Consider the following 26,915-nt stretch of genomic DNA (forward strand, 5'->3'; position numbering starts at 1 on the left):
AGCCTCTTTGTTCTTCTAAGCAGATTGTCTCCCCTCTTGGGGTATATTCTTTCTATAGGAGGTGTTCTGCAAAATCAGCTTAGGTGGGGGTGTCTGAAGATGCTTTTGGTTTTCCCTTCCAATTTCTGAGATTTGGGTTGAGAGACACTTGGTCAGAGCTAGTGGATGCTCTAGTACCTCCCTGGCCTTTAACTCTAGTGTTCTGTTTCCTCACTTTGGTTTACTGCTTCGAGCAGATACTCAGTTCTATCTAGAGGGACTTGCCTGTATACATCTGGCTTCTAAGAGTCCCCTCAAGCTTTGGTTTAAGTATTGCCTTACCTTTTCTAGGCAAGGATGTCTAAAGCCATAGGTTTGATTCTCAGATGGTATCTTAGTGATCTCATAGGTTGAACTGTTTTCCAACCTAAGTTTCTTCTGGGGCTGAACCCTCTAGTGAAGGATTTTTTTTTCTTAAAGCTTGATTCTTTCAGGATGTTCCTGGCAGTTGATCAGATAGTCTTTGTCTCAGAGGGGTTCTCTGAGATGCTGTCCTATTCTTCCTTTTGGATGCTAGTATGTTTCTTTATTTCTCTTGCTAAGATTAGTCCTGTTTTTCATCCTGTTTCTCTTCCATGGAGTCTTCCCTTTGTCTATACCTCTGCATCTGCGAATATCAGGTTGTTTTTTTGGGATGTTATCCATATTATCTATTACTCTGTGTTCAGAGTGACTAATTTATCTTTCCCTGTTTTTCTCAGTGACTTATTTTCTTTTCCTCACATGTCATTTTTTCCTTTTCCTTTTAAAGAAGAATTATTTCGTAAATCGGATGTGGTTAGGGCGTTATCGTTCTTCCTTTTTCTCGTTTATTAGTCATGGAGACCTCAGTTGTTTCTCTTTCCTTTAGCAGGAATGGTCTATCAACTTTTATCTTGTATTTGGCTCTTTTTGCCTGTGCGGTATTGTTTCTTGGAACTTCTCGAATTAAGTCTCCGTTTTTCAGATCCTTAAAGGAATAGTTTAGCCAAAATTAAACTTCCATGATTCAGCTAGAGCGGGCAATTTTAAGCAACTTTCTAATTTACTCCTATTATCAATTTTTCTTTGTTCTCTTGGTATCTTTAGTTGATATATTGGTATCTTTAGGAGCTGGCCCATTTTTGGTTTAGAACCTGAGTAGCGCTTGCTGATTGGTGGCTACATTTAGACACCAATCAGAAAGCTCTACCCAGGTGATTAACCAAAAATGGGCCGACTCCTATTTTTATATTCTTGCTTTTTCAAATAAAGATACCAAGAGATCAAAGAAAATGTGATAATAGGAGTAAATTAGAAAGTTGCTTAAAATTGCATGCTCTATCTGAATCATGAAAGTTTAATTTTGACTAGACTATTCCTTTAAGTCTGATACATGTTTTCTATCTTATATAGATTTTGTTTTTTGTCTCTGCTGAGAGATCTATTGGAAGTAGGATTTTTCTAGAGTTGGTGCCTTCTTCTTAGGACTGCCTTCTCTACTCCCCCCACCCTCCTAACATTGGTGCACTTCTCAGCTTCGGATTTGAATTCCCATAGGTAATAAATGTTTTTCGTGGACCCTCACTGCCATTAGAAGGAAAATAAAATTTATGCTTAATTTCCTTCTTGGCAGTAAGGGTCCACGAACCCGTCCTGATTTGGTGTAGTGGCGACAGTCTGAGCTCCTCTGTACCCCTTTTTATCTTTCTACTTTTTCATTATCCTCAGCTCTAATAACTGGGGAGAAAGAAGAAGGTAGGGATATTTCAATGTTCTGTTTGGTGTGTCTTTGCCTCATCCTTGTGGTCAGGTGAAGTATTTCCCATAGGTAATTAATGTTTTTCGTGGACCCTCACTGCCAAGAAGGGAATTAATTTATCAGGTAAGCATACATTTTATTATTTCCAGATGAGTGTGTTGAGATGTCCACACATGTTATATTTTTTTCATACCGTAGGCAGCAATGTTTCTTTTTGCAAGTGCCAATATACTGTAATGAGGTTTGGAATTGTTAGACATAAAATTGTTTTGTTTGATTTTTCTTTACATTTCAAAACCAGTAACTAACTAATAATGGATTGCATAATTATCTGTTAGGATAATTTTGGGTGTAATAATTTTGCTTTATTTCTACTTAATTTCTAGAAAGTAATAGCAGCATGTAAACATTGGCGAAATAAGTTTAAAAATCTTTTTTTCAAATACTAATTTTTATTGTAAAGCAAAGGTATAGAATAAAAAATAGTTACAATGTACACTATATAAAATAACTTTGCTCTATATGATAGTTAATAGAAGTACATTGGGAAGCTTTTTAAATAGGTATTCTCCATCTGAATCATAAAAATATAATTTTTTATCCCTTTAAATTAATTTGCCTACTGCTCCAAGATTTGCAAGTTAAACATATTTTACTTGACACTCTGTAAGGGAAATAGATGACAGGATCTTGTAACTCTGAGCTCATCATGGTTAAAGAAAGATGTCCATATAGGAGAGTATAAAGGAAAGTTATTTGATTATACTAAGTTTAACTATAAAGTTTGTTTAATTTATATGGCATTTCTAATATTCTGATTCTGGTTAACCTTAGGCTGCCCAAAACTCGTTCTTATGATGACATCCCATCTGCTTGTGATATGACTTCACCTTGCATAAACAGGCGCAACAGTGATCCAAGCCTTAATGAAAAATGGCAAGAGCATCGAAGGTCTCTTGAGATAAATGGTCTTGGAAATGCTGTGGAAGATGGACATGAAGGGGAAAAGGTTTCCTTGGGCGCGCAGCTCTCTATGGCTGCGGGTGTTGGGGAGGGACAGATGGAGAACATTTTGCAGGAGGCCACCAAAGAAGAAGGGAGCAGTGAGGAACAAAATGGGAGACACGGGAAAAAGATGGAGGTGACAGAAACTGTTGAGGAAACGGAGAAAGATGAAGCAGAGTCAAAACAAAAAGGAGACTATATGTCTAGTCCTAACACAGAAATAAAAAATGAGGAAGAGGTAGACCGAAAAGGGGAAAGTGATAACCTAAAACCAGGGGGTTTCTGTGCTGATCTTAACCATATAGATGTGTCCCCTTCCAAGTCTGAGGATGCAGTACATGGTACTCAATATGTGTTTGAAGTTGAGGAGAAAACTCATAAAATACCTGGAGAACTGTCCCATGATGGCTTCAAATCTGAAGTAGAGGAGGAGCAGCCATCTGTAGAAAACCCTGAGCATGAAAACCCAAACCATTACACCCCTCATTACCCCACATTTTCTAGTTCAACACCTGTATTGGAAGACTCCACAGAGACTCTGACTGAAGACCCTCCAGTCCCTTGGGCTTGCAGATTGGATCACATAACAGCAGCCACTGAACTATCTTTGAAACCAGAACAGGGGACTGATGAGGGCCTAGTTATGATGGGCTTGCAGAGTGGTAGTAAAAGGACTAGTCCTGCATCCCCCCTCATTAGCAGTGCCTTCCCAAACTCTGTATGCAAATCACAGACTCCATGTAACAAGGACCAGGCTTCTCCTCTTGTCCACAATGGGCCATGCCTTAGTGGGGATAACAAGCAGGCTAAATCAGGGCTTTCACGGCAAAACTCAACCACCTCACAGCATCACCTAAGGAATACCCCTTATAAATGTCCTCTGCATAATGGAGGGAGACTTCGAATGGGAAATAGCCCTGATCAGCCATCACGCAATCACTTGGATGACGATGGGATGCCACTGTATGTTGACGCCATCCAGCAGAGGCTTAGGCAGATGGAGAATGGACACCAACAAGAGGTGGAAACGCTAAAGAAGCAAGTTCAAGAGCTACGCAGCAGACTTGAAAGTCAGTTCCTCAACAACCCACTGCATCTCAACGGGGAATTTCCAGATGAGGTGGTGAGTTTGTGGAGAGCAAGGGTTCTACATCAACAAAGCAATGGGGTGAGGAATACCAACTTGCAGGTAAAAGGGCAAATTAAGTTTTGTAGATCACAGCTCTAGGGTTGCTAGTTGACAATTGAGAGGAAACAATAGTTGCATACCTTTAAACATCTATTTGACAGTACCTCAAAAAATGTATTTAGGTTATGATGTGTCTGAGCTCCCTTCTTATTCACTTTCCTTTCTGTTGTGGTTTTGCGCCTTGTAGACATCAATCCCTGATTCAGAAAGCAACAGAGACCCAAGTTGTTTGTCTCGCTGCAGCACAGAATTCTTCTCTGAGACCAGTTGGGAGCAGCTGGACAAGCAGGATACAGAGGTACAATTGTACTGTATTCTTTAAATTGCTGTCCACCATTACTCTTATCCTTTCCCTTTGTATTCCATGTATGGAATTTATAATGAAAAACAGAACTCACTTCATATAGGAACCTCTTTTCTAACTTAAGCTACCCTTTTTTTTTTTTGTTTAAAATCAGTGACCTTATTTTATCCTTGTCATTTTTTTTAACTGAAACTAAACAAGTACCATTAAATGTAAGTGATGTAGATTCAGAAGATATGAAGAAAGCCTGTTTCTCCCCGTTAATTTTACATTTGGTTAGTTCATTACTTAAAAAATGTAGTACTAGTAATCAAGGCTCATTAACAGAAATGTTAGTCAAAGTAACTGAACCAATGATAAATATTTCTTCTATCAATTATAGAAAGTTCTTTCTGTTGTGAGCCTTTAAGGTAATGAATTGGCAGGAAAAACCATAAGATATTTTAGTGGTTTTAAAATGTTGCATATCTTACATAATCTTTAAGAGATTTGAATCCCATATGACCAAATAAAGCAATCTAATATTGAAGTATATTTAAAGGGATGGATAAGTCACATATTGCTTGTTTCGAATAAGTCTAGATCAATGGTTCTTAACTTTTTTTTTTCTCCTGTAACACTTTTGGTGTACTTTTGAAATTAATGTGATATCCAAGAGACTCTAATACAACAATGATACAATGCTGAGAATAAACAGTAAGACGTTGTTATAGTTGCCAATATTACACAATGTATCTAAAACCTTTCCAGAGTAAAAAAAGCATAAGACCAGCGAAAGATACCATGAGTTATTTGTGATCTTCACATCATCCACCCTATTTATCTGCAATTCCATCTGCTATGAAAAATGTCTATAGATTTAAGCATATGATGTTTAGGCCTGTGATAAGAAATGTTTGTCTATATGGAAGGTTCACTGACTAAAATTGATGGTTATGGGATTAGTACCTTATTAGTGTAGTAGTGACATTAATGCCCACCTATCCAATCACATTTTATTTCTTTGTATCTTGAGTCTAGTTAGATCTTGTTTGTTTTTTGTTGAGGTATCAGTTCCTCTTCCTCCATCCTTTCTAAGTAGGTCCTGGATCAATATATGTGATCTAAAGCCAGGAGGTAAGGAACGTTTAGGAGGGGAGGTGCACTCGAGTTCTGCGAAGTTTCTACATTCTCAGGGAATTCTCCAGGCATTATGCTTAAGTAGTACCTAACGATGTATTGCTATCAAGAAATTGTAAAATAAATTGATTTATTGTTACAGAGACAGGGAACTCAAAATAAAAAAACTATTTTAAGCAACTTTAAATTTAATTTCAGGCATCTTTTCCGCTCAACTTACTTACAATGTTTTGCCCATACATTCTACCATCAGGACTGTCCCTTTTCTTTCCCTGTTTGGCTATATTATGATAGCCAGTGAGAAATGGTTAAAGTGAATAAAAATTTTGATGATAAAGTGCCCGGTTTTTAAAAATTAGATTAAAAACAGGGGCACTTTAATTCATCAAAATTTATATTTCACTCGTGTTGAGAAAATACCTTTTAATTTTTACAGCCGCTGCATCGATTCCTTTTCCGCCCGTCGCAATGCCTTTTCCTGGGTCTAAAATGAGGAATCTGGCTTCCTCCAATCACGGCTTCGAATCAGAAACTGATTACGCCAGGGGGGAAGCCATGATTGGAGGATGACAGATCCGTCAGGAAGAGGCCTGCGACGACCGACAGAAGCTGGAGCGGCTGTCAAGATTAAAAGGTAAGTATTTTTACAACACGAGTGAAATGTAAATTTTGATGAGTTAAAGTGCCCCTGTTTTTAATCAGATTTTTAAAAAACAGGCACTTTATTATACATTCACTTTAAGCCTTGACCTCTTGGTCCCAACGCATTTCAAACATGGTAACTTTACTGCAACAACTGTAAAATGCACTTGTTCATTGAGCAAGGGTGGAATGTAAAATAAATGCATTTGATTTAATTGCATAATATCTTTATGTTTGTTCTATTGTACCCGTTAAAGGCCCCTAGCAAAACTGATTATTAGTTATTTTTATTAAAGGACCATTAAATACAGTAGAATAACATAATCAACAAACACATAACAAGAAATTTGCAAACACACTTCAAACGGATTTCATATCAGCAGTAGATTTTTCTTTCATACAGGTGGTTAGAGTCCACAATCTATTACTCCTGGGAATTACTCTCCTCAACTACTATGAGGAGGCAAAGTTTACCAAACCCCAAGAGCCCTATAAAACCCCTCACACATACCTCAGTCTTTACTTTCCACTCAACAGGTGGTTAAAGAATGAAGATGTGCATTTGATTCTTCAGAGAGAGGCATTTTCCGTCTATATTGAGGCCCGGTTTCCCCTCAGAGTACAGTGCTAGTCAGAGGGATGTATATGGGGTATGGTTTGGGATCCTTTTTCACCTCATGGGAAATTTTACATAAACCTTCCATAAACCTTGTCTTTTGCTTCCCTCCATGGATCTACAATATACTCCAATTTCAATTTATGTTTTCAGTATGGCTATCTGCTGCTTATGCTATATATGGCCCTAGGACAGGATACTTACATTTTTTCCCCTTGCTGTTTAGCGAATGTCTACTTGGCCAGGTTGTGTGTCCCCCCCCTTTGAATTTTTTGCGGCAGGGTTGCGCATATCAGGTTATTACCCTTGTCAGGTTAGTCCCTTTAGTTTTATTATAGTTACTTTCACACGTCGGCTGGTTTTCTTCCTAAGATATGGTGAGTCCACGGGTTCATCTTAATTACTGTTGGGAATATCTCGCTCCTGGCCAGCAGGAGGAGGCAAAGAGCACCACAGTAAAACTGTTGAGTATCGCTTCCTTACCCACAACCCCCAGTCATTCTCTTTGCCTTTAGTGCATGGAGGAAGTAAAGTTTAGGTGTCTGATGAGAATATTGATTTAACTTCTTGCAAGTTTTTAGGGTATAGCCGTATCCCACGTTTAGTCTTTGCAGTCGAGCTGTGGTGGCTTTAAAGCAGTTGGGAACTTGAAAAGAGGTGCTTGCTGCCTTTTTCCTCAACATTGCTGCCCTACTATGGCATAGTATTAGTTAGTTACTTTGCTATCTGCCTTTGTTCTAGGTCTCTGTGGGGAGATGTGTCCTTTAATACCTAGGGACTGTCTACATGCCGGACAGCAGAGCAGGTAAGTGCTTTTCTTCCAGGTGGAGAGATATGTGCACTTAGGTTTAAAAAGCTACACTACCTTGCTAATTTATTTGGGACAAAAATTAGTTCACACTGGTGTAAGGGCCACACTAAGGCATTACTGCAGGCATCGTGGTGAGGTCTGTATTGAGAGACTGCCATTAACCTAGGAGGGTTAATGTGTCTGTTTTTATTGTCAGCGTAAGAGGGGAATTGCATGAGGGAAATTTATTCTACGGTGACAGTGGAAGTGATTCGTTTGTATGTGAGAGTGCTGTTGTGAAAAGTGAGACTTTTTGTTTAAATGTTTGCCATTTGTTTGCGGTGTGTAAGTTTCACTTCGGGGTTTGGTGCTGCGGGAGGTTTTCGTGCCTCTCTTCTGTCCGATAACGTGATCGGCCTTTTCTCTGAGTTCTGTTTGCAACGGGGTTTCCATCTTCTTGGCTAGCGTTGTCTACGAAGTTGGAGAAGAAATTCCTGCTACGCGGTGGTGGTAAGGTAGGCGCCTCAGTAAACTGAGGTGTAGAGGGAGGTTTAGTCAGAGCGATAGTGCTCATGTTTTTTTCCTAGCACTTGATTACATAAACTCAGCAGGTTGATCGTAACTATTTTAAATTATTTGCTTAAGACGTCTGAGGTCTGTGTGTTGAGCAACCATGTCTGACATGGATCAGGACCCATGTTTTTTGTGTTTAGATGCACAAATTGCAGCCCCCATGCATCTTTGTTCCTCCTGTGTCAAACAGACATTACAGGGAAAAGATACATTTTTCAATGTGGAGCCTAATGTCTCTCAGGAGGATGCTGTCCAGGTATACCAGGGCCATCTCCTATTTCGTCCCAAGCCTCTATGGCACCTCACACTTTGTCCTGTGGTTCCTCTCTAACTCCCAGTGGAGTGTTTTTAAAGGCAGAGATTGCTGCATGGGTATCCTTAAGGAGGGAACCTTCCGTCCCATTCTAGACCTGAAATGTCTAAACAAATTCCTCAGAGTCCCATCCTTTAAGATTAAGACTATTCGTACCATTTTTCCTTTAATTCAAGAGGGTCAATTCATGACGACCATAGATCTAAAGGATGCGTACTTGCATGTTCCCATTCACAGAGATCACAAGTTTCTAAGGTTTGCTTTTCTCGACCAGCACTTTCAGTTTGTGGCTCTTCCGTTTGGCCTTGCCACAGCTCCCAGAATATTCTCAAAGGTTCTGGGGGCTGTGATCCAGTACAGGGGAATAGCTGTGGCTCCCTATTTGGACTACATATTGGTTCAAGTGCCATCTTTTCCTCAAGCAGAATCTCACACAGGGATGTTGTCTTTTCTTCATTCTCACGGATGGAAAATGAATTTTGAGAAAAGCTCACTGGTTCCAGCTACAAGGGTAGTTTTCTTAGGGAGAATAACAGATTCCGTTCTGATGAAGATTTTTCTGATGGAGGTCAGAAGAGCAAAGATTCTTTCCTCTTGCCGGTCACATCAGTCTGCTGTGCATCCTTTAGTAGTGCAATGTATGGAAGTAATTTGTCTGATGGTGGCTTCCATGGACATTGTCCCCTTTGCTCGATTTCATCTAAGAGCTCTGCAGTTGTGCATGCTCAGATAATGGAATGTAGATTATGGGGATCTATCTCAGAAGATAGTTCTAGATCAGGAGACGAAAGACTCTCTCCTGTGGGGGATCTCTCAGGAACACCTGTCTCAAGGCACCTGCTTTCAGAGACCTTCCTGGGTGATTGTGACCACGGATGCCAGCCTGTTGAGCTGGGGAGCAGTCTGGGACTGCTTAAAGGCGCAGGGACTTTGGTCTCGGGAGGAGTCCGCTCTCCCTATCATCATTCTAGAGTTTAGGGCTATTTACAAAGCTCTGATGGCTTGGCCCCAACTGTCTTTAGCCCAGTTCATCAGATTCCAGTCAAACAACATCACCTCAGTGGCTTACTGAGGAGTTCCTTAGCCATAAAGGAGGTGACTCTGATCATTCAGTTGGCTCACAGTTGCTGTCTATCTGCCATCCACATTCCAGGAGTGGACATCTGGGAAGCAGATTGCCTGAGGCAGACATTTCATCTCGGGGAGTGGGAACTCCATCCGGAGGTGTTCTCCAGGTTACCATCAAATGGGGGGTACCGGAGTTGGATCTGTTGGCGTCTCAACAGAAGGCCAAGCTTCCAAAGTACGGTTCCAGGTCGACGGATCCTCAGGCCTTTCTGATAGATGCGTTGGCAGTTCCTTGGAACTTCATGCGTTGGCAGTTCCTTGGAACTTCAGGATGGCATGCCTATTTCCACCGTTTGCTCTGCTTCCATGAGTCATTGCTCGTATCAAACAGGAGAGAGCATCAGTGATTCTAATTGCTCCGTTTTGGCCTCAAAGTATCTGGTATGCGGATCTAGTGGAGATGTTATCTCTACCTCCATGGAGACTACCCTTGAGGAAGGACCTTCTACTTCAGGGTCCCTTCCTTCATCCAAATCTTGTTTCTCTGAAGCTGACTGCCTGCAGATTGAACGCTTGATTCTTTCTCTTAGTCGGTCATCGAGACCATGATTCAGGCTCGTAAGCCTGTTACGCGAAAGATTTACCATAATATATGGCGGAAATATCTTTATTGGTGTGAATCCAAGGGCTTCTCTTGGAGTAGGGTTAGGATTCCAAGAATTTTATAATTTCTCCAATAGGGTCTAGAGAAAGGGTTATCTGTTAGCACTCTAAAGGGTCAAATTTCGGCTTTATCTGTTTCCTCTATAAGATACGACGAGTCCACGGATTCATCCTTTACTTGTGGGATATTATCCTCCTGCTAATAGGAAGTGGCAAAGAGCACCACAGCAGAGCTGTCTATATAGCTCCTTCCTTGACTCCACCCCCCAGTCATTCTCTTTGCCTACTCTAAGTACTAGGAAGGGTAAAGTGAAAGATGTGATAAAATGTTAGTTTTTATTTTCTTCACGCAAGAGTTTTTTATTTTAAATGGTACCGGTGTGTACGATTTTCCCTCAGGCAGCAGATGGATGAAGACTTCTGCCTGGAGGCTGATGATCTTAGCAGTTGTCACTTAGATCCAGAGCAGTTCCCACAGAATGGCTGAGGAGTACTTAAGAAACTTCAGTGTGAGGAACGTTTTTCATGCTATAAGCAGTGAGGTATGTTCAGTAATTTTTTTCTGGAGAGACTGTGGTATTTCAGAATTGGCTTACAGTATCCCCATGAGGGAAAGGGTAAGCAGTAATCCTAAAATATATGGAGGGGTATTACTTAGCTTGCATATATGGGCTATGAAAAAATGGTTGACATTGAGTTTTGAATGTTTGTGGGCAAACGTTTACATAACTGGGAGTGCTGATAACGTTTTTATGTGGAACGTTTTTCATGCTTAATGAGAGGGTACACATGGCTTTCTTTTTGGGTTTAGGAACCCACATAGCTAGTTTTAGACCGCTCTGGTGCGGTTCATTTGGGCTGAGAGACATCGAGTGAGATGGGCGGGGCCTATTTTCGCTCCTCAGTTGCGCAGTTGTTTTTGTCAGGTAAGCAGCAAGCTCCAACTCCGGGGGGCCCTTGTGAGCTGTATTGGGCCAAATCGAAGCTTTAACCCGGTTTTGCAGACCCCTGAGGGCAGGTAGGCGCCACAGCCCTACCTGAACGTTTTTCATGCTATAAGCAGTGAGGTATGTTCAGTAATTTTTTTCTGGAGAGACTGTGGTATTTCAGAATTGGCTTACAGTATCCCCATGAGGGAAAGGGTAAGCAGTAATCCTAAAATATATGGAGGGATATTACTTAGCTTGCATATATGGGCTAAGAAAAAATGGTTGACATTGAGTTTTGAATGTTTGTGGGCAAACGTTTACATTACTGGGAGTGCTGATAACGTTTTTATGTGGAACGTTTTTCATGCTTAATGAGAGGGTACACATGGCTTTCTTTTTGGGTTTAGGAACCCACATAGCTAGTTTTAGATCGCTCTGGTGCGGTTCATTTGGGCTGAGAGACATCGAGTGAGATGGGCGGGGCCTATTTTCGCTCCTCAGTTGCGCAGTTGTTTTTGTCAGGTAAGCAGCAAGCTCCAACTCCGGTGGGCCCTTGTGAGCTGTATTGGGCCAAATCGAAGCTTTAACCCGGTTTTGCAGACCCCTGAGGGCAGGTAGGCGCCACAGCAGGGCTGTGGCGAGGTGCAGGTGGTGTTTTTTATTGATATAAACGTTTATTAATTATTCGTTTTTTCTAGTAAGGGTTAAGTGTTCCTTTCCTTGTGGGGCAAACTTAGCTGCATAGTTTGGATGCTTCTATCATAAAATTGGAACGATTTGATTGTTTTAAAGCAGTTTTGGAAAACTTGTATGCTTTTTTTGGAAAACGTGTACTGTTTTTTAAGATTGTTATTTTTTTCACTAAATAAAGTGTTTTCAAGCCTGTTTGTGGTCATTACTAGACTGTTTAACATGTCTGACATTGAGGAAAGCCAATGTTCCATGTGTTTAGAAGCCATTGTGGAACCCCCACTTAAAATGTGTCCCTCATGCACTGAAAGGGTCTTAAATTGCAAAGAACATATTTTAGCTGATAAAAGTATGTCGCAGGATGATTCTCAGTCAGAAGAGAATCAGGTTATGCCATCTAATTCTCCCCAAGTGTCACAACCGTTAACTCCCGCACAAGCGACGCCAAGTACTAGTGCGTCTAATTCTTTCACCCTGGCTGCAGTTATGTCTACTACCCTCACTGAGGTTTTATCTAAACTGCCTGGGTTGCAGGGGAAGCGCAGTAGGTCCGGTGTGAGAGTAAATGCTGAGCCCTCTGACGCTTTATTAGCCATCTCCGATGTACCCTCACAATGTTCTGAGTTGGGGGTCAGGGAATTGCTGTCTGAGGGAGAGCTTTCTGATTCAGGAAAGATGTTCCCTCAAACAGACTCGGATATGACGGCTTTTAAGTTTAAGCTAGAACACCTCCGCTTGTTGCTCAGGGAGGTTTTGGCGACTCTGGATGATTGTGACCCTATTGTAATTCCTCCAGAGAAATTGTGTAAAATGGATAGATATCTAGAGGTTCCTACTTTCACTAATGTTTTTCCGGTCCCTAAGAGGATTTCGGACATTGTTACTAAGATAGACCAGGTATTCCGTTCTCTCCCCCTCCTACTTTTAAGAAAATGTTTCCCATATCTGACACCATTCAGGATTCGTGGCAGACAGTCCCTAAGGTGGAGGGAGCTATTTCTACCCTGGCTAAGCATACAACTATACCTATTGAGGACAGTTGTGCTTTCAAAGATCCTATGGATATAAAATTAGAGGGTCTTCTAAAGAAAATATTTATTCATCAGGGTTTTCTTCTGCAACCTATAGCGTGCATTGTTCCTGTAACTACTGCAGCTGCTTTTTGGTTCGAGGCTCTAGAGGAGGCTCTTAAGGTTGAGACCCCATTAGATGATATTCTGGACAGAATTAGGGCTCTCAAGCTAGCTAATTCTTTCATTACAGATGCCGCTTTTCAACTGGCTAAATTAGCGGCAAAGAATTCAGGTTTTGCCATTTTAGCGCGTAGAGCGTTATGGCTTAAGTCCTGGTCTGCTGATGTGTCATCAAAATCTAAGCTTTTAGCTATTCCTTTCAAGGGTAAGACCCTATTCGGGCCTGAAAGAGATAATTTCCGACATCACTGGAGGAAAAGGCCATGCCCTTCCTCAGGATAAGACAAATAAGATGAGGACCAAACATAATAATTTTTGTTCCTTTCGAAACTTCAAAGGTGGTCCCCCTACCTCCTCCCCTGCCGCAAAGCAGGAGGGGAATTTTGCTCAATCCAAGTCAGTCTGGAGACCTAACCAGACCTGGAATAAGGGTAAACAGGCCAAGAAGCCCGCTGCTGTCACCAAGACAAAATGAACGGGCAGCCCCCGATCAGGGACCTGATCTAGTAGGGGGCAGACTTTCTATCTTTGCTCAGGCTTGGGCTAGAGACGTTCAGGACTCCTGGGCTTTAGAAATCATGACCCAGGGGTATCTTCTAGACTTCAAAGATTCTCCTCCAAGGGGGAGATTTCATCTTTCACGGTTGTCTGTAAACCAGACAAAAAGAGAGGCGTTCTTACGCTGTGTAGAAGACCTATATACTATGGGGGTAATCTGCCCAGTTCCAAAAGCAGAACAGGTGCAGGGGTTTTACTCCAATCTGTTCATGGTTCCCAAAAAAGAGGGAACCTTCAGATCGATTTTACATCTCAAGATCCTAAACAAATTTCTCAGAGTCCCATCCTTCAAGATGGAGACCATTCGGACTATTTTACCAATGATCCAGGAGGGTCAATATATGACCACCGTGGATTTGAAGGATGCGTATCTTCACATTCCTATCCACAAAGATCATCACTAGTTCCTCAGGTTCGCCTTTACTGGACAAGCATTATCAGTTTGTGGCTCTTCCCTTCGGGTTGGCCACAGCTCCAAGAATTTTCACAAAAGTGCTAGGGTCCCTTTTGGCGGTTCTAAGGCCGCGGGGCATAGCAGTGGCGCCTTATCTGGACAATATCTTAATTCAGGCGTCAACTTACAAACTAGCCAAATCTCACACGGACATCGTGTTGGCTTTTCTAAGATCTCACGGGTGGAAAGTGAACGTAAAGAAGAGTTCACTTATCCCTCTCACAAGAGTGCCATTCCTGGGAACTCTGATAGATTCGGTAAACATGAAAATTTTTCTGACGGAGGTCAGAAAATCAAAGATCTTAACCACCGGCCGAGCACTTCATTCCATTCCTCGGTCGTCAGTGGCTCAGTGTATGAAGGTAATTGGACTAATGGTAGCGGCAATGGACATAGTTCCGTTTGCTCGCTTGCATCTCAGACCACTGCAACTATGCATGCTCAGACAGTGGAATGGGGATTATGCAAATTTATCTCCTCAGATAAATCTGGATCGAGACCAGAGACACTCTTCTTTGGTGGTTGTCACAGGATCATCTGTCCCAGGGAATGTGTTTCCGCAGGCCAGCATGGGTCATAGTGACGACGAACGCCAGCCTATTGGGCTGGGGTGCAATCTGGAATTCCCTGAAAGCACAGGGTGTGTGGACTCAGGAGGAGGCTCTCCTTCCAATAAATATTCTAGAACTGAGAGCGATATTAAACACGCTTCAGGCGTGGCCTCAGCTGGCTTCGGCCAGATTCATAAGATTCCAGTCAGACAATATCACGACTGTAGCATATATCAATCATCAAAAAGAGTTCTCTAGCGATGATAGAGGTTTCCAAAATAATTCAATGGGCAGAGACTCACTCTTGCAATCTATATCCCAGGAGTGGAGAACTGGGAAGCGGATTTTCTAAGTCGTCAGACTTTTCCTCCGGGGGAGTGGGAGCTCCATCCGGAGGTGTTTGCACAATTGATTCATCAATGGGGCACACCAGAATTGGATCTGATGGCATCTCGTCAGAATGCCAAACTTCCTTGTTACGGGTCCAGATCAAGGGATCTCCAAGCAGTACTGATAGATGCTCTAGCAGTACCTTGGTCGTTCAACCTGGCTTATGTGTTTCCACTATTTCCTCTCCTTCCTCGTCTGATTGCCAGAATCAAACAGGAGAGGGCTTCAGTGATTTTGATAGCACCTGCGTGGCCACGCAGGACTTGGTATGCAGACCTGGTGGAAATGTCATCTCTACCACCGTGGACACTGCCACTGAGACGGGACCTTCTCATTCAAGGTCCGTTCCAGCATCTAAATCTAGTTTCTCTGCGGCTGACTGCCTGGAAATTGAACGTTTGATTTTATCTAAGCGAGGATTCTCTGAGTCGGTCATAGATAACTTGATTCAGGCTCAAAAGCCTGTCACTAGGAAGATTTACCATAAGATATGGCGCAAATATCTTTATTGGTGTGAATCCAAAGGCCACTCATGGAGTAAGATCAGGATTCCTAGGATTTTGTCCTTTCTCCAAGAAGGATTGGAGAAAGGGTTATCAGCTAGTTCCTTAAAGGGACAGATATCTGCTTTATCAATTTTACTGCACAAGCGTCTGGCAGATGTTCCAGACGTTCAGTCGTTTTGTAAGGCTTTGGTTAGAATTAAGCCTGTGTTTAAACCTGTTGCTCCACCATGGAGTTTGAATTTAGTTCTTCAAGGGGTTCCGTTTGAACCTATGCATTCCATAGATATTAAGCTTCTATCTTGGAAAGTTCTGTTTTTAGTTGCTATCTCTTCGGCTCGAAGAGTTTCTGAATTATCTGCATTGCAATGCGACTCGCCTTATCTTGTTTTCCATTCTGATAAGGTGGTTTTGCGTACCAGACCTGGATTCCTTCCTAAGGTTGTTACTAATAAGAATATTAATCAGGAAATTGTTGTTCCTTCCCTGTGTCCTAATCCTTCCTCTAAGAAGGAGCGTCTGTTGCACAACTTGGACGTGGTTCATGCTTTGAAGTTTTACTTGCAAGCGACCAAAGATTTCCATCAAACATCTTCTCTGTTTGTTGTCTATTCTGGAAAGCGTAGAGGTCAAAAAGCTACGGCTACCTCTCTTTTTGGCTGAAAAGCATCATCCGTTTGGCATACGAGACTGCTGGACAGCAGCCTCCTGAACGAATTACAGCTCACTCTACTAGAGCGGTGGCTTCCACATGGGCTTTTAAAAATGATGCTTCTGTTGAACAGATTTGTAAGGGTGCGACTTGGTCTTCACTTCATACCTTTTCCAAATTTTACAAATTTGATACTTTTGCTTCTTCGGAGGCTATTTTTGGGAGAAAAGTTCTTCAAGAAGGTGGTGCCTTCTGTTTAGGCATCTGTCTTGTCCCTCCTGTTCATCTGTGTCCTGTAGCTTTGGTATTGTATCCCACAAGTAAAGGATGAATCCGTGGACTCGTCGTATCTTATAGAAGAAAAGTAAATTTATGCTTACCTGATAAATTGATTTCTTCTATGATACGACAAGTCCACGACCCGCCTTGTCAATTTAAGACGGATTATATTTTTTTGTTTTAACTTCAGTCACCTCTGCACCTTTTAGTTTCTCCTTTTTCTACCTGTACATGCGGTCGAATGACTAGGGGGTTGTGTGAAGGGAAGAGCTATATAGACAGCTCTGCTGTGGTGCTCTTTGCCACTTCATGTTAGCAGGAGGAAATATCCCACAAGTAAAGGATGAATCCGTGGACTCGTATCATAGAAGAAATCAATTTATCAGGTAAGCATAAATTTACTTTTTGTTACATAAACGTTTGGCAGATGTGCCAGACGTACAATTATTTTGTCAGGCCTTGGTCAGAATCAGACCTGTGTTTAAATCTGTTGCTCCGCCTTGGAGCCTTAACTTTGTTCTTAAAGTTTTGCAGCATGCTCCGTTTGAGCCAAGGCATTCCATAGACATTAAGTTGTTATCTTGGAAGGTTTTATTTTTTTTGGCTATTTTTTCTGCTCTGAGAGTCTCTAAAATCTCAGCTTTGCAGTTTGATTCTCCTTATCTTATTTTTCATGCGGATAAGGCGGTTCTTCGTACTAAGTTAGGTTTCCTTCCTAAGGTTGTTTCTACAAAAAATATTAATCAGGAGATCGTTGTTCCGTCTCTGTCCGAAGCCTTCTTCTGTTAAAGAATGTCTGTTGCACAATTTGGATGTGGTTCGTGCTCTTAAATTCTATTTGGAGGCGACTAATGATTTTCGCAATCTTCTGCTCTTTTTGTTTGTTTTTCTGGGAAACGTAGACATCAGAAAGTTTTTGCTTCTACTCTTACTTTTTGGTTGTGGAGTGTGATTCGTCTGGCCTATGAGTCTGCTGGTAAGCAACCTCCAGAGAGAATTAAGGCTCATTTCACCAGGGCTGTTTCCTCTTCTTGGGCTTTTAAAAATGAAGCTTCCATGAAGCAAATTTGCAAGGCTGCAACTTGGTCTTCTTTACATACTTTTTCCAAATTTTTGCCTTGGCTGAGGCGGCTTTTGGGAGTAAGGTTCTTCAAGCGGCGGGGCCTTCCATTTAGGCATGCTTGTTTTCATCCCCCCCTATTCATCTGTGTCCTCTAGCTTGGGCATTGGTTCCCAACAGTAATTAAGATGAACCCGTGGACTCACCATATCTAAGGAAGAAACAAATTGTATGCTTACCTGATTTATTTCTTTCAGATATGGTAAGTCCACGGACCCACCCTTTTTGTTTTTCATAAGAGTTTTTGACTAAACCTCAGACACCTCCGCACTCTCTTCTCTATTTCCTTTCGGTCGAATTACTGGGGTTTGTGGGTAAGGTAGTGATACTTAAGTTTTACTATGGTGCTCTTTGCCTCCTCCTGCTGGCCCGGAGTGACATTCTCAACAGTAATTAAGATGAACCCCGTGGACTCATCATATCTGGAAGAAATACATTTATCAGGTAAGCATAAATTTTGTTTTACACACGTTGAGTTAACGCATGTTGGGTTCTGGTGCACTACATCCCTTATAGCTGTTAATTTTGTGCACATTTTCTTCATACTGATGAGTATGTAATGTTAATGTCACCAGCTTTGTTTTGCAGTTCCACTTAGTGCTCATTGTACCTGTGAGTTTAGGAGAGGGTAAGTGATTTCCATTCCTCAAGAGCTTTCATCCTCTTTTAAAATAGGCCTTATTTACTTTAGGTGTTAAAGATCCTAAAGTTTCTGATGATTAGCCTTGTAATCACTTAAATTCAGTTTTTATGACTGTTGTTAATCTCTCTAAAGGTTTTCCCTATTCCTGATGCTGTCTTTGACATGATTTCTAGGGAATGGTTTAAGCCAGATAATTCATTTACCCCTCTGCACGGTTTAAACAGTTATATTCTTTACCTGCTGCTCATGTTGATTTGTAGGAATCTGTTCCCAAGGTGGATGGGGCCATTTCCACTCTGGTTAAACATACTACTATTCATTTGGACGACATTACTTCTTTTTAGACACTTTAGTTAGATTTTAGAGTCTTTTCATCGAAGGGCCTTTTTACAAGCAGGGTATTTGCTCAGGCCAGCTATTTATATTGCTGATGTGGCCACTGCTTCAACGTACTGGCTATTTAGTCTTTCAGAGCAGTGTTCTGTTGACTCTGCTAGTGCATATCTTTTGGGTTTACTCAAATAAGTGACAATTCTTTTGTTTGTGATGCTGTATTTGATGTAATTAAGATTAAAGGCACATTGTACACTATATTTTTCTTTACATACATGTTTTGTAGATGATCCATTCATATAGCCTGCCTGGGAGTGTTTTTGTAATGTATAGTTTTGCTGATTTTTAATTAACATTGTGCTGATTTTAAAACTCCTAACCAAGCCCCAACATTTTATATGTATACTCATGTCTACAGATTAAAGCTTGCTCCTGTTTGTCTAATGGGTCTTTTCATATGCAGGGAAGGTGGAGGAGGGGAGTAACTGCTCATCCTGATTTCTTTCATGTAATTAGCAAGAGTCCATGAGCTAGTGACGTATGGGATATACATTCCTACCAGGAGGGGCAAAGTTTCCCAAACCTCAAAATGCCTATAAATACACCCCTCACCACACCCACAAATCAGTTTTACAAACTTTGCCTCCTATGGAGGTGGTGAAGTAAGTTTGTGCTAGATTCTACGTTGATATGCGCTCCGCAGCAGGTTGGAGCCCGGTTTTCCTCTCAGCGTGCAGTGAATGTCAGAGGGATGTGAGGAGAGTATTGCCTATTTGAATTCAATGATCTCCTTCTACGGGGTCTATTTCATAGGTTCTCTGTTATCGGTCGTAGAGATTCATCTCTTACCTCCCTTTTCAGATCGACGATATACTCTTATATATATATATATACCATTACCTCTGCTGATTTTCGTTTCAGTACTGGTTTGGCTTTCTACAACATGTAGATGAGTGTCCTGGGGTAAGTAAGTCTTATTTTCTGTGACACTCTAAGCTATGGTTGGGCACTTTTTTATAAAGTTCTAAATATATGTATTCAAACATTTATTTGCCTTGACTCAGGATGTTCAACATTCCTTATTTCAGTCAGTTTCATATTTGGGATAATGCATTTGAATCAATAATTTTTTTCTTACCTTAAAATTTGACTTTTTCCCTGTGGGCTGTTAGGCTCGCGGGGGCTGAAAATGCTTCATTTTATTGCGTCATTCTTGGCGCGGACTTTTTTGGCGCAAACATTTTTTATGTTTCCGGCGTCATACGTGTCGCCGGAAGTTGCGTCATTTTTTTACGTTCTTTTGCGCCAAAAATGTCGGCGTTCCTGATGTGGCGTCATTTTTTGGCGCCAAAAGCATTTAGGCGCCAAATAATGTGGGCGTCTTATCTGGCGCTAAAAAAATATGGGCGTCACTTTTGTCTCCACATTATTTAAGTCTCATTATTTATTGCTTCTGGTTGCTAGAAGCTTGTTCACTGGAATTTTTTCCCATTTCTGAAACTGTCATTTAAGGAATTTGATTAATTTTGCTTTATATGTTGTTTTTTCTATTACATATTGCAAGATGTCCCACGTTGCAACTGAGTCAGAAGATACTTCTGGAAAGTCACTGCCTGGTGCTGGAGCTACCAAAGCTAAGTGTATCTGCTGTAAACTTTTGGTAGCTATTCCTCCAGCTATTGTTTGTATTGAATGTCATGACAAACTTGTTAATGCAGATAATATTTCCTTTAGTAAAGTTCCATTACCTGTTGCTGTTACGTCAACATCTAATATTCAGAGTGTTCCTGATAACATAAGAGATTTTGTTTCTAAATCCATTAAGAAGGCTATGTCTGTTATTCCTCCTTCTAGTAAACATAAAAAGTCTTTTAAAACTTCTCATTGTTCAGATGAATTTTTAAATGAACATCATCATTCTGATTCTGATAGTGGTTCTTCTGGTTCAGAGGATTCTGTTTCAGAGGTTGATGCTGATAAATCTTCATATTTATTTAAAATGGAATGTGTTCGTTCTTTACTTAAAGAAGTCCTAATTGCATTAGAAATTGAGGATTCTGGTCCTCTTGATACTAAATCTAAACATTTAGATAAGGTTTTTAAATCTCCTGTAGTTATTCCAGAAGTTTTTCCTGTTCCTGGTGCTGTTTCTGAAGTAATTTCCAGAGAATGGAATAATTTGGGTAATTCATTTACTCCTTCTAAACGTTTTAAGCAATTATATCCTGTGCCATCTGACAGATTAGAGTTTTGGGACAAAATCCCTAAGGTTGATGGGGCTGTCTCTACTCTTGCTAAGCGCACTATTATTCCTACGGCAGATGGTACTTCCTTTAAGGATCCTTTAGATAGGAAAATTGAATCCTTTCTAAAAAAAGCTTATTTGTGTTCAGGTAATCTTCTTAGACCTGCTATATCTTTGGCGGATGTTGCTGCAGCTTCAACTTTTTGGTTGGAAGCTTTAGCGCAACAAGTAACAGATCATAATTCTCATAGCATTATTATTCTGCTTCAACATGCTAATAATTTTATTTGTGATGCCATCTTTGATATCATTAGAGTTGATGTCAGGTATATGTCTCTAGCTATTTTAGCTAGAAGAGCTTTATGGCTTAAATTTGGAATGCTGATATGTCTTCTAAGTCTACTCTGCTTTCCCTTTCTTTCCAGGGTAATAAATTATTTGGTTCTCAGTTGGATTCTATTATCTCAACTGTTACTGGGGGGAAAGGAACTTTTTTACCACAGGATAAAAAGTCTAAAGGTAAATTCAGGTCTAATAATCATTTTCGTTCCTTTCGTCACAACAAGGAACAAAAGCCTGATCCTTCATCCTCCGGAGCGGTATCAGTTTGGAAACCATCTCCAGTCTGGAATAAATCCAAGCCTTTTAGAAAATCAAAGCCAGCTCCTAAGTCCACATGAAGGTGCAGCCCTCATTCCAGCTCAGCTGGTAGGGGGCAGATTACGTTTTTTCAAAGAAATTTGGATCAATTCCGTTCACAATCTTTGGATTCAGAACATTGTTTCAGAAGGGTACAGAATTGGTTTCAAGATAAGACCTCCTGCAAAGAGATTTTTTCTTTCCCGTGTCCCAGTAAATCCAGCGAAGGCTCAAGCATTTCTGAAATGTGTTTCAGATCTAGAGTTGGCTGGAGTAATTATGCCAGTTCCAGTTCTGGAACAGGGGCTGGGGTTTTATTCAAATCTCTTCATTGTACCATAGAAGGAGAATTCCTTCAGACCAGTTCTGGATCTAAAAATATTGAATCGTTATGTAAGGATACCAACATTCAAAATGGTAACTGTAAGGACTATCCTGCCTTTTGTTCAGCAAGGGCATTATATGTCTACAATAGATTTACAGGATGCATATCTGCATATTCCGATTCATCCAGATCACTATCAGTTTCTGAGATTCTCTTTCCTAGACAAGAATTACCAGTTTGTGGCTCTGCCGTTTGGCCTAGCAACAGCTCCAAGAATTTTTTCAAAGGTTCTCGGTGCCCTTCTGTCTGTAATCAGAGAACAGGGTATTGTGGTGTTTCCTTATTTGGACGATATCTTGGTACTTGCTCAGTCTTCACATTTAGCAGAATCTCATACGAATCGACTTGTGTTGTTTCTTCAAGATCATGGTTGGAGGATCAATTTACTAAAAAGTTCATTGATTCCTCAGACAAGGGTAACCTTTTTGGGTTTCCAGATAGATTCAGTGTCCATGACTCTATCTTTGACAGACAAGAGACGTCTAAAATTGATATCAGCTTGTCGAAACCTTCAGTCACAATCATTCCCTTCGGTAGCCTTATGCATGGAAATTCTAGGTCTTATGACTGCTGCATCGGACGCGATCCCCTTTGCTCGTTTTCACATGCGACCTCTTCAGCTCTGTATGCTGAACCAATGGTGCAGGGATTACACAAAGATATCTCAATTAATATCTTTAAAACCGATTGTCCGACCTTCTCTGACGTGGTGGACAGATCACCATCTTTTAGTTCAGGGGGCTTCTTTTGTTCTTCCGACCTGGACTGTAATTTCAACAGATGCAAGTCTTACAGGTTGGGGAGCTGTGTGGGGGTCTCTGACGGCGCAAGGGGTTTGGGAATCTCAGGAGGTGAGATTACCGATCAATATTTTGGAACTCCGTGCAATTTTCAGAGCTCTTCAGTCATGGCCTCTTCTAAAGAGAGAATCGTTCATTTGTTTTCAGACAGACAATGTCACATCTGTGGCATACATCAATCATCAAGGAGGGACTCACAGTCCTCTAGCTATGAAAGAAGTATCTCGAATTCTGGTTTGGGCGGAATCCAGCTCCTGTCTAGTTTCTGCGGTCCATATCCCTGGCATAGACAATTGGGAAGCGGATTATCTCAGTCGCCAAACGTTGCATCCGGGCGAATGGTCTCTTCACCCAGAGGTATTTCTTCAGATTGTTCAAATGTGGGGACTTCCAGAAATAGATCTGATGGCCTCTCATCTAAACAAGAAACTTCCCAGGTATCTGTCCAGATCCAGGGATCCTCAAGCGGAAGCAGTGGATGCATTGTCACTTCCTTGGAAGTATCATCCTGCCTATATCTTTCCGCCTCTAGTTCTTCTTCCAAGAGTGATCTCCAAGATTCTGAAGGAATGCTCGTTTGTTCTGCTGGTAGCTCCAGCATGGCCTCACAGGTTTTGGTATGCGGATCTTGTCCGGATGGCTTCTTGCCAACCGTGGACTCTTCCGTTAAGACCAGACCTTCTGTCGCAAGGTCCTTTTTTCCATCAGGATCTCAAATCCTTAAATTTAAAGGTATGGAGATTGAACGCTTGATTCTTAGTCAGAGGTTTCTCTGACTCTGTGATTAATACTATGTTACAGGCTCGTAAATCTGTATCTAGGGAGATATATTATAGAGTCTGGAAGACTTATATTTCTTGGTGTCTTTCTCATAATTTTTCCTGGCATTCTTTTAGAATTCCGAGAATTTTACAGTTTCTTCAGGATGGTTTGGATAAAGGTTTGTCTGCAAGTTCCTTGAAAGGACAAATCTCTGCTCTTTCTGTCTTTTTTCACAGAAAGATTGCTAATCTTCCTGATATTCATTGTTTTGTACAAGCTTTGGTTCGTATAAAACCTGTTAAGTCAATTTCTCCTCCTTGGAGTTTGAATTTGGTTCTGAGGGCTCTTCAAACTCCTCCGTTTGAACCTATGCATTCATTGGACATTAAATTACTTTCTTGGAAAGTTTTGTTCCTTTTGGCCATCTCTTCTGCCAGAAGAGTTTCTGAATTATCTGCTCTTTCTTGTGAGTCTCCTTTTCTGATTTTTCACCAGGATAAGGCGGTGTTGCGAACTTCTTTTGAATTTTTACCTAAGGTTGTGAATTCCAACAACATTAGTAGAGAAATTGTGGTTCCTTCATTATGTCCTAATCCTAAGAATTCTAAGGAGAAATCATTGCATTCTTTGGATGTAGTTAGAGCTTTGAAATATTATGTTGAAGCTACTAAGACTTTCCGAAAGACTTCTAGTCTATTTGTTATCTTTTCCGGTTCCAGGAAAGGTCAGAAGGCCTCTGCCATTTCTTTGGCATCTTCGTTGAAATCTTTAATTCATCATGCTTATGTCGAGTCGGGTAAAACTCCGCCTCAGAGGATTACAGCTCATTCTACTAGGTCAGTTTCTACTTCCTGGGCGTTTAGGAATGAAGCTTCGGTTGATCAGATTTGCAAAGCAGCAACTTGGTCTTCTTTGCATACTTTTACTAAATTCTACCATTTTGATGTGTTTTCTTCTTCTGAAGCTGTTTTTGGTAGAAAAGTACTTCAGGCAGCTGTTTCAGTTTGAATCTTCTGCTTATATTTTCAGTTTTTTTCATTATAAAATTTAAATTATTTTGGGTGTGGATTATTTTTCAGCGGAATTGGCTGTCTTTATTTTATCCCTCCCTCTCTAGTGACTCTTGCGTGGAAAGATCCACATCTTGGGTAGTCATTATCCCATACGTCACTAGCTCATGGACTCTTGCTAATTACATGAAAGAAAACATAATTTATGTAAGAACTTACCTGATAAATTCCTTTCTTTCATATTAGCAAGAGTCCATGAGGCCCACCCTTTTTGTGGTGGTTATGATTTTTTTGTATAAAGCACAATTATTCCAATTCCTTATTTTTTATGCTTTCGCACTTTTTTCTTATCACCGCACTTCTTGGCTATTCGTTAAACTGATTTGTGGGTGTGGTGAGGGGTGTATTTATAGGCATTTTGAGGTTTGGGAAACTTTGCCCCTCCTGGTAGGAATGTATATCCCATACGTCACTAGCTCATGGACTCTTGCTAATATGAAAGAAAGGAATTTATCAGGTAAGTTCTTACATAAATTATGTTTTTCCAGCCTCTTTCAGTGAATGCCCCAGCCTAACCACATCAACAGTGCTAGACTGGGAGCTTCTAAGGAAGTTTTTAAAAGGATATTTTTGTTTATAGTAGTGTCTATTACGTGCAGTTATATGAAAACTAGTGCATACTAGGGATGCACCGAAATTTCGGCCACAGAAACGTTTCAGCCGAAAATGGCATTTTCGTTTTTTTTCGGTTTCGGATTTTTTAAAAATAATTATTTATTGAGGTTTTTAGACATACATTGCAAATATGCACAAATGCAGTACATAAGTTATTACAGGCTTATGAGACAACAAGATAAGACTTAAAATAGAACATCAAAAACAGTTTAAAGTAAGATTCTAAAGGCTAGACTGCAGTCTAAGTACTTCAGAAAGCAATATTTTACATACATAAAAAACACGTTTTATTGCACCTAATTTGTTTTCTATTAATTATAGAAAATATATCCCCCACACAATTTGAAGCCACTCTTGGACTTCTAGACACCTTAAGGGACCTCAATAGGAGGGATAGTATTTAGATTATACAGGCCACTTTCTCCAACATTGGTGTGTCCTGTCCACGGCGTCATCCTTACTTGTGGGAATATCTCTTCCCCAACAGGAAATGGCAAAGAGTCCCAGCAAAGCTGGCCATATAGTCCCTCCTAGGCTCCGCCCACCCCAGTCATTCTCTTTGCCGTTGCACAGGCAACATCTCCACGGAGATAGTTAAGAGTTTTTTGGTGTTTAAATGTAGTTTTTTATTCTTCTATCAAGTGTTTGTTATTTTAAAATAGTGCTGGTATGTACTATTTACTCTGAAACAGAAAAGGATGAAGATTTCTGTTTGTGAGAGGAAGATGATTTTAGCAGACAGTAACTAAAATCGATTGCTGTTTCCACATAGGACTGTTGAGATGAAGTAACTTCAGTTGGGGGAAACAGTTAGCAGACTTTTCTGCTTAAGGTATGACTAGCCATATTTCTAACAAGACCATGTAATGCTGGAAGGCTGTCATTTCCCCTCATGGGGACCGGTAAGCCATTTTCTTAGTCAAGCAAACAGAATAAAGGGCTTAATATGGGCTATAAAACTGGTAGACACTTTTATGGGCTAAATCGATTGCTTTATTTGGACATTTTATTCATGTTTATGCTGATAATTCTCATTTATAAACTTGGGGAACGTTTTTTAACGGCAGGCACTATGTTAGACACCTTTTCCAGTCAGGGAGGGCCTTCCCAGTTGTAGGCTGAGCCTTATTTTCGCGCCATTACTGCGCAGTTGTTTTTTGAGAGCAAGACATGCAGATGCATGTGTGAGCATCTGAAAGTAGCTGGAAAAGTTTCTAGAAGGCGTCACTTGGTATCGTATTCCCCTCTGGGCTTGGTTAGGTCACAGCAAAGGCTATAGCTGGGACTGTATAAGGGTTAAATTTGTAAACGGCTCCGGTTCCGTTATTTTAAGGGTTAAAGCTCTGAAAATTGGTGTGCAATACTTTTTCACATATTCAGTAATAAAGTGTTTTCTGTTTAAAATTTAAAGAGACAGTAACGGTTTTGTTTTAAAACGTTTTTTGTGCTTTATTGACAAGTTTAAGCCTGTTTAACATGTCTGTGCCTTCGGATAAGCTATGTTCTATATGTATGAAAGCCAATGTGTCTCCCCATTTAAATTTGTGTGATAATTGTGCCATAGCGTCCAAACAAAGTAAGGACAGTACTGCCACAGATAATGAAATTGCCCAAGATGATTCCTCAGATGAGGGGAGTAAACATGATACTACATCATCTCCTACTGTGTCTGCACCAGTTTTGCCCACGCAGGAGGCCCCTAGTACATCTAGCGCGCCAATGCTTATTACCATGCAACAATTGACGGCTGTAATGGATAACTCCATAGCAAATATTTTATCCAAAATGCCTACATATCAGAGAAAGCGTGATTGCTCTGTTTTAAACACTGAAGAGCAGGAGGGCGCTGATGATAATTGTTCTGTCATACCCTCACACCAATCTGAAGTGGCCATGAGGGAGGTTTTGTCAGATGGGGAAATTTCAGATTCAGGAAAAATTTCTCAACAAGCTGAACCTGATGTTGTGAAATTTAAATTAGAACATCTCCGCGCACTGCTTAAGGAGGTGTTATCTACTCTGGATGATTGTGACAACTTGGTCATTCCAGAGAAATTATGCTT

General features: G+C 40.7%; 1 protein-coding gene across 6 annotated transcripts in view; it reads left to right on the forward strand.

Moving 5' to 3' along the window:
- The window catches only part of MTMR3 (myotubularin related protein 3), a 429,098-nt gene that overhangs the window by 317,854 nt on the left and 84,329 nt on the right, over positions 1–26,915 (forward strand). For 4 of the 6 annotated variants that reach the window (XM_053702192.1, XM_053702194.1, XM_053702198.1 and 1 more), the window contains 2 exons: positions 2,594–3,932; positions 4,141–4,251. In XM_053702192.1, the coding sequence (XP_053558167.1) occupies positions 2,594–3,932; positions 4,141–4,251 (1,450 nt within the window). The remainder of the gene's footprint in view (positions 1–2,593; positions 3,933–4,140; positions 4,252–26,915) is intronic. The other 2 variants (XM_053702196.1, XM_053702197.1) reach the window with 1 other exon arrangement.

The sequence above is a fragment of the Bombina bombina genome, chromosome 2 (assembly GCF_027579735.1).
Source record: "Bombina bombina isolate aBomBom1 chromosome 2, aBomBom1.pri, whole genome shotgun sequence".
NCBI classification, from domain to species: Eukaryota; Metazoa; Chordata; class Amphibia; order Anura; family Bombinatoridae; genus Bombina; species Bombina bombina.